Source organism: Medicago sativa, chromosome 3 (assembly GCF_051527215.1).
Source record: "Medicago sativa cultivar Bolivia chromosome 3, Bolivia_mono, whole genome shotgun sequence".
Taxonomy (NCBI): domain Eukaryota; kingdom Viridiplantae; phylum Streptophyta; class Magnoliopsida; order Fabales; family Fabaceae; genus Medicago; species Medicago sativa.
In genome coordinates this window covers 93,496,589-93,505,180 of record NC_140751.1, presented here as the reverse complement: position 1 = coordinate 93,505,180, position 8,592 = coordinate 93,496,589, and the positions used below count along the sequence as shown (strand labels likewise).

Sequence of the window (8,592 nt, the reverse complement as noted above, 5' to 3'; positions counted from 1 at the left end):
AAAGAAAGAAATATATGAAATATGATATTAAATAATTAAGGATTTTATAGGCAAAACATAAGTTATTGTATCAAAAGTAGTGAAATACATTTAGTGTCTTGGTTTGTGTAAAAAGTCAAAATGTGACAATTATAAAGGAACAGTAATAGTCTAAACATCAAATTATTCTATCTTAAAGTAACTAAAAAAAGACTATTCTATCTTAAACACTACCTTATTATTTTAGATAACTCATTGTGTCCACTGTTGTCAAGCCATGCGATGAGGCCACCCCTTAATTAATTTCCAAGCAAAACAGAAAACGTTATTGAGCATAATTCCTTGTTTGACGATATAAACAAATAGGAGTGCGAACTTAAAACTGCTGGCAAAGCACAAAATGAAACATAGGTGGCTGTATTATTAGCAATTATTTTTGTATTCAATCATGCAACATTCGACTGTATTTGTCTTCGTATAATTGCAAGATAGGAATACAATGTCATAACCCGTCCAACTTGGCTGTCATAACAACCACAAAATGCCACGTGTGGTAGATATATACTTATTATTATACGAACAAAATTGGCATTCGAATTGAGTGTGATAAAGAGATTGCTATGATGGAGTGTGTCGGCCATCTTTTTGGTTGAGAAAATGAGAATAATATAGTAAATACTATTATTAAATTCTATGAGAGTTGTACTTCCTCAGTTTTAAAATGAGTGTCACTTTAATAAAAAAAATTGTTTTAAAATGAATGTCACTTTATATTTTCAATACAACTTGAATTTTTTTCTTCTAATTTTACCCTCAATAAATACTCCAACTTTTTTCTCACACAATTTTCAATGCAACTTTATGTTTGTATTTTTCTTATAAAGTAAGGGCAGTTTGGTAAAAATGTTATGTCTAATGATTATTTTATTCCATTCCTTAATCTGTATGCAATTGACTAAATTGACACTCATTTTAAAACGGAGATAGTAAGTGATTTTAAAAAGAAAGAATGTTGGATTTATCTTAAAGAAATCTCAACGTGGCGGCGGTACCAGTCGACAGACTAGCAGCCAAATGGAAACCTCATTCCCTTCCTTTCATTTCACCCGCCCAATACCGCCAAATTTATAACAATATCATTTATAATAATACAAATAAAAAGCAACAATGGATTGATCCATTAAATACTTCGAAAAACGATGCAATAATGTCAAGGTTAGACAAAAAGGATATATTGACAAGAGAAAATAAATAGGTAAAACTTATATAAATTAATAACAAATATATGATATTGAAATTGTTTCAAAATATATATTTTATTACGTCATTTAAGTTGATTTGATGGTGTTAGCTTAAGACCTTATAGAATATGTTTCTCTAAGCCTGTGTTTGGTTGAGGTGAAAAAGAGAAGAGAGAAGTTGGTGAGAGAGAAGTTGGAGAGAGATAGCTAACTTCTCTCGTTTGGTTTGCGAAGAAATTGTGGAGAGAGATTCTAAAAATGCGGGCCCCACTGCTTTTTAGTTTCCTCTCTGATATGCGAAGAAAGACGGAAGAAACTCATTCTGCTTTTTTGTTTCCTATACTACCCCTGTCTTGTCCTATTTATTCATCTTCACCATTGAAGAAACTCGCTGAACTTGTGAAGAATGAAGATAGCTAACATGTTTTTTTTCTTCTTCATGTTTTCATGCTATGGATAGGGACCTGCGCTGAGAATAGTTTTGTGGATGGTTCTGTTTATTAATTCTAATTGTGAAATTCAAGTTTAAACCCCAATTTAATTTGGTAATGTTATGGCTGAGGACAAGGATATACAATATGTGTGGGAGAATAGAAATTAAGATGGGTCGGTCGGTTAGCAATGGCCGTTGAAGGAGATTAGAAACTAAGAAAGGGAAAGATGTTCGCTTCTTCTAAAATAAAATAAAAATATTGATTAGCCAAATTAATTAATACTTTGATTATAAGTCAAATTAATTAATATAATAATTAGTTAAATTAATCTAATTATTTTGTAGGAAAAAAACATAATTTAATTATTTAAGCTACTCAAGATTTAAACAAAAACAAAAAACAAATTAAATCAAGAATTAAATAATTTTTATGAGATTTTTTATCTCAAGGGTATTTTTGTACTTTTGGATATAAACAACACTTCTCTCTTCTCTATTTCTTTTCTCTTTATCTTATACCAAACAATCCATAAAATCTACCCTATTTCTCACATGTTTCTCTCTTCTCATACTCTCTCTTACCAACTTCTCTCTTCATAATTTCTCTTCCAAACCAAACACACCCTAAGATCTCAAATTTGATTTTTCCGGTTTCAATTTTGATAGGGTAGTTTACTTTCTTAAGAAAAATGGATTCAAATAAAAAATCAAATATATGATTTTGAAATTGTTTCAAAATATATATTTTGGATTCAAATAAAATCAACGTTAAGATTTAAAAAAAAATCAAAAATGTATTTTAGATTCAAATAAAATCAAAGATATAATTTTAAAATTGTTTCAAAATATATATTTTGGATTTAAATAAAATCAAATATATGGTTTGAAATTGTTTTAAAAATATCTATTTTATTTAAAAATATCTAAGAGGCGCACTTACGGGAGTCTATAAATATAACCCACGTGTGTCGAATATCATACAATTTTTCAAACATCTTAATTGAAAAGAAACCCTAATATCTCTGAATCTCTGATTAACTTGGCTACTGTATCACTTGTCACTATTTTACTTTGTTTGTGATGGAAAATGCTTCAACAACAAAATATTTGTACTTCAAAAGTAATATTTCTATCATTAATTTCATGATAAACTCGTATTGATCCAAAGAAAAGAAAATAAATTTTAATCATCCGCCGTAATTTATATCACGATTTTTTAAGTAGACCACACATGAGTTTCTTTATATATACTCCCTCGTCCCTATATATAAGCACTAATCACCATTTGCCTCTAATAAAATGTGCGAGGGAGGGAGTATATTTCCAATTCATTCTCCCTATAAATAGAACAAATCCTTCTGACTTTTCAGACTCTTCCTGAACTGTAGCTTTGGCAACATTGAAACACAAAATATATGGTTTAGTACAGCAAAGCGAATCAACTACAGATAGCAGAGACAAAGCCAGGAGAATCATGGAAGAAGAAAGAGATTGTTGTTCAACAATAATAAGAAACATAGGAAGCAACAACAAACCTCAAGAGAAACACAAACAACAACTAGAAAAACCATACAGAGGAATAAGGAAGAGAAAGTGGGGTAAGTGGGTAGCAGAAATAAGAGAACCAAACAAAAGATCAAGAATCTGGTTAGGTTCTTACATCACTCCGGTAGCCGCTGCACGTGCCTACGACACCGCCGTATTCTATCTGAGAGGTCCTACGGCTCGTCTTAATTTCCCTGAATTATTGTTCCAAGACGACGAAGAAAACAACGACGACTGTTCTATTCAACAAGGTAACATGTCTGCTGATTTAATACGCAAAAAAGCCACCAAAGTCGGTGCTAGAGTTGATGCTCTTCAAACCGCTCTTCAAGCTTCTTCTCGTTCTGATTCCGATCAATTCAACTCTGATGTGAAGCCGGATTTGAACAAATTTCCAGAACCTGAAGAATATTAATGCTTTCGCTTAAGAGTTTTAATATTATTGCTATGATCCTTAGTTTGGAAATTGCAACTTTTCATACTCTCTTTTCTTCCTGTTTGTTAGAATTGTTAACAGGGGATACATATGATAAAATAGATAATAGACCCTTGTCAATTGTCATAAATAATGTAACCTACTTTTAATTAAGATGAGCAATTAATCTTTATTTAAAGTGATGGTGCCGCCATTAATATGGTACTATTTGGAATTTGTAACAGGGCTGGACATAGATGATTGAATCAAAATAACCATATTTTGTTGATTGATATATTTTCTTCCTTAATCTATATATAAATTTTAGTTTATGATACGGTATGTATGCTGGACATACCAAATGCCCAAACTCAACACCTGTCGAGCAAAGGTTCAATCCCGCAAAGTCCAAATACAGTTAAAGAGAGTGAGTGTTCAAAATAGAATGTTGTTAGCACTAATCTTAGACCCAAACACTAGGTCCAACTCAATAGATTGTCAACGCCTATAAAAGGCACTCTTGGCCATTAGAATAAGATAGTTACAATATAAAGTTTAACCTCTCACTCTTTGCTCTTTTACTAGCTTGAGCGTCAGAGTTTCTACAAATACCCACAACTCGCATATTGATTGTTGTTGCCCTAATTCGCATTGAAGCGGTTGTTGCTTGACAAACAAAATCATTCTAATCACTCTACAGCAGTATGTTATTTTTATTATTTTGGAAGACACTTGCGTTTTTTGTGAACTATATTATCTTGATGATGATTGATCAAAATATGTGCAAATGCAATTAACCAATGTGAAAAGAGGCAACAAATGACGAAGAGATAAAGATAGGATTCATAGGAACGGCAGTGGCCCAACAAAGCGGCATTAGTTTGAAACGTACAAAAAAATTAATATTGCTTCGGTTGCTAAAAAGTACTGTAGCAAGTGGATATTGAGATAAGCACCAAAAGAGGCGGTTGTTGATATGTAGAATGAGCGAGACAGGTGAAAGAATAGTAGTGCTCAATCTCAAAGAGTGTTTTGGAGCTTACCATACCAAAGAGTAGGGACCATCAAGATCTTTAATTCTTTTTTTCTAGAATTCTATCTTTGGACCACCTTTTTTTTAAGAAAAAAGAATCAGGAGTACAATTACAGAGTCATGTCGGTAATATATTTATGATAAATACAGTTATGTTTATTTATTCAAAAAAAAAAAATACAGTTATGTTTATGGTTGTCATGTGAATGCTCTCCTCTCCTCCATATATAGGACCATAGTCATCTTGCTTATCAGAAAGAAAGAAAGAAAGGACCATAGTCATCTCTTTCTTTTGTTGTTTTATTTATATTTTATCATGAAAAGGGTGCTACAGAACTAAAATTGCATAGAGTTTTTTTTTTTATTACTACTTTTTTTGAACAAATTTTTGTATCATTATTAAAGTGGCATAATGCTAGGCCCTGACCATTAAACTACTAGAACTAAAATTTTGCAAAGACTAAAAGCCCCTAAAAAATGCAGCAACTCTTTTGTCAGCAAACTAGTCGTATGTAACTCATATTTGGCAAACATCGGTAGCTTGATTTCCTTCATGATGTAGTAAATCGGCAAAAACAATTTTCTGATGCAGTAAAGTGGGACACATTTACTCTCCCTAGAAATATGGGAGGTCTTTGCACAAAGGGGCTAGATGTTATGAATCACAAGCTTGTTTGATGAAACGGGTTTGAGATTAATGGATAGCAAAGGACATGTCCCAAATAGTTTGAGTAATATGAAAGTAGAAGACTTAATAGATAGTAATGAGCAATGGAATTTATCTCTATTAAATAGCCACTTGTTAGATGACATAGTCCTTGACATGAAGGTACAACCTGATATCAATTTAGGAGCTGATTTACAAGTCCCTTTGCAGGTTTAATAACATGGAGGCTAATAGCTTTTGGTCCAATGTTTGGAGAATTCATGCTCAGGAGCGTGTTAGATACTTTATTTGGCTAGTTTGTCATGGAAGACTGTTCATTGATTTGAAAAAGTCGCGTAATCAATTAGGTGATTCGTATGCAGTTTTTGTGGTAATGAAATTGAATCAATTTTACATATTCTCTGCGAGTGTCTGCTAGCTAGGGCGATATAGATAATGCATTTGGTTCCGAGGAAGGATCGTGAAGCTTTCTTTGAAATGTGATTTTAAGGATTGGTTAGAGTTATGTTTGAGCAAACGGAATGAGATTAATATGTGAATTTTTTGGTCTGGTGAATGTACTATAGCTTGTCACTCTTTGTGGCAATGGAAGAATAAGGAGGTTCGTGTTAAAGGTTTCACTCGCCTTCATGCTCCTCGGGTGAAATAATGTGTTTTTCTCGGTAGTATGTCAACTCATCTCAAATAAAGGAATTTGAAAACATTGATGTTGTCAAAATTCCAGTGCAGGTTCAAAGGTCTCCTCCATAACAGGGTTGGGTCAAATTGAATACGGACGGTGCTAGCAGAGTGGATGCGAGGACAGGTTGTGGTGCCCTAATTAGAGGAGATCAAGGAAAATTCATATGTGGTTTTCCTAAACACTCTCTTCTACTTTATCCTTGTTCCATGCTTTTTTGCTATATCACACCAATCCTTTATAGTAGTAAACCTAAAAAAACAAAACAATAAATTTATTAACGAATGTTGTGATGGGATGGAAAATAATGTAGAAGTCAATTTAAAACATTGTTTAAAACATAGTATAGATTAAAAAAAAATGAAGAAATCAATTTAAAAATTTGTTTAATAAGATTTTATAAATCGGCTGCAACAGTTTCATGTACAACTATGCATTAGATGGACTGTTTTCATAGTTCTGTTTCAAAAAAAGAATATATAAGTCAGAGCCTGGTTAATATAATGTACGAGGGTTGTTCGGAATGTCCCAATTTCTTTAGCTAACACATTTTAAATAGACTTAAGAGCAGTTTTAACCCCCTAACTTTTTCAAAGTTGCGATTTTGGCCCCCTAAGAAAAAAAACTACAAAACGGCCCCCTAAGTTTTGCACCTGTGGCAGTTATGGCCCCCAAGGCCAATTTTGACTCGGTCTACGCTGACGTGGCACCTTAAGTGAGGTGCCACGTGCTTTTTTTTTTGCCTGGGGGGGCCAAAACTGTTACAGTTGCAAAACTTAGGGGGCGGTTTTGTAGTTTTTTTTTCTTAGGGGGCGAAAACAAGTCTTTTAAATATTGTTGTTATAAAGAACAGTAGAATAGTACGTACATTCGACAAATAAATAACAAAACCATAAAACACGTGTTAACTAAACACTAGAAAGTGGTTTCAAAGTGTTTACCTCTCATATATCACAACAAATCTACAAAATGCAGAGAGGGATTGAAGATTAACAAACCTTGACTCTAACTCAAAAGAAAAAGAAAAATACTATTCAAATAGCAATGTGAAGAACCTTAATCTAAATTAGTGAGTGGGTGAATGAAAAAAAATGGAAAATAATAAATAAAAAAATCAAAACATTACCAATGATCTGGGTTATATTTGATATTCACATGTTTCACGCTTTAATGTTTTTATGCACTAGGAAGTATGACATACCTATCTCGTGAAATTGAATCTATGCTAGGGTTCGAAGCTTATGACTCACCTGAATCAGAATTTTTGCATGTTAGGGTTCTAAGATTCGTGTGTAAAGTGGTTCATTTAGAAGACAACTTAGAAATTTCAACTTCTGCCATGTTTCAATTACCTGTGAAAGTGAAAGTCCCCACTTTAATAACGATACCAATGGATGTGGAAACCTAGAGGAGTGACAACATTTTACCTTACTGCACATATGACCTTTAGGGTGACAAAGAGCAACGTGACATTTGGAGGAATTATGTCCTGTGAACTAACCACTTTGATCTAATTCTTATTTCATAACTAATAAATATATTTGCATTGTGTCCAACAAAGTGTTGGGGGGGGGGGGGGGGGATTCTAAGATTCCTAATCACCGCTGATAATTTGAATTAACCATATTTTACTATTTCTGCAATCAAACAAATTATTTTGCGCAATCAAATCAAACTTACAAACTCCGCCTCAATTTACTGCTTTAATTAATAAGTTTACCTATCTGCCTCGTCGAAACGACAATCCTTGTGAAGACGATAAATTACTACTCTAGTACTTAAAACAGTATGATGCACTTGCCAAATTTAAGCATCAACTAGTATATACAGATCTCTTGTTAACCGTCTAATGTAGAGTATTGGTCACAAGTCAAATGACAATCGGAGTCATAAAGTTAGAGTTTGATATTTATATCTCCCAATTTTCTTGTAATCCTTTATCAATTGTTGCATCAAATATTTGTAATACTAGTATGCTTTGAAGTTTAAATTACCTTTAGACTTTCAAAATTCTTTTTTTTTTGGTAACACCTTATTTAAGTTTTTTTTTAAGACAATGAAATATATATCAACTAACGGAGCTCCCAACCCGTATAAGGAGTGTTAGGTTAGGATGCAAGAGCATATACAATACAATTATAATACATAATGAAGCCAACACCATCACTAGCTAGAAAACAACCCAACACTCCAGCCATGGAGAAAAGCGAAGCACTGAGTGGAACTAGTCGCACAATAATGAAAATCGAAACCTAAGTTAGATTATTTTTGCTTGTAACCACCTAAAAGGGAAGAGATTCATATTATCAACAAGTTGCTCCAAAGATTGTTATTTTTTTTCTTCCGAAAATGCAACTATTAATTTCTTTTCAAATAACTCAAATAGACGCCATCCAAAATCCAAATAATATAAAGAGAAAAACGTTCTTCTAGAATTGCCCATTAAGTTTGTTAATTGTGTAAAATAATTAAAAAAAGGGGCAAATTATCCAACATAGAGATGCCAAACCAAAGACGAATATACACCCAAATGCTACCATAAAATGTACAACCCACAAACAGGTGATCACCATTTTCGTCATGCAGCTCACAACCACTCA

The 8,592-nt window shown here is 32.8% G+C and overlaps 1 protein-coding gene across 1 annotated transcript; it reads left to right on the top strand.

Moving 5' to 3' along the window:
• The first annotated feature begins 2,956 nt into the window (after window positions 1-2,956).
• LOC146942099 (ethylene-responsive transcription factor RAP2-1-like) lies at window positions 2,957-3,812 on the top strand. Its single transcript, XM_085756054.1, has one exon. The coding sequence runs from the start codon at window positions 3,128-3,130 to the stop codon at window positions 3,611-3,613; it is 486 nt and encodes a 161-aa protein (XP_085612180.1). The 5' UTR covers window positions 2,957-3,127; the 3' UTR covers window positions 3,614-3,812.
• The last annotated feature ends 4,780 nt before the right edge of the window (window positions 3,813-8,592 follow it).

Bases quoted from the DNA above. Each gene is read 5' to 3' on its own strand.
- LOC146942099 (XM_085756054.1), top strand. From the start codon at position 3,128: ATGGAAGAAGAAAGAGATTGTTGTTCAACAATAATAAGAAACATAGGA.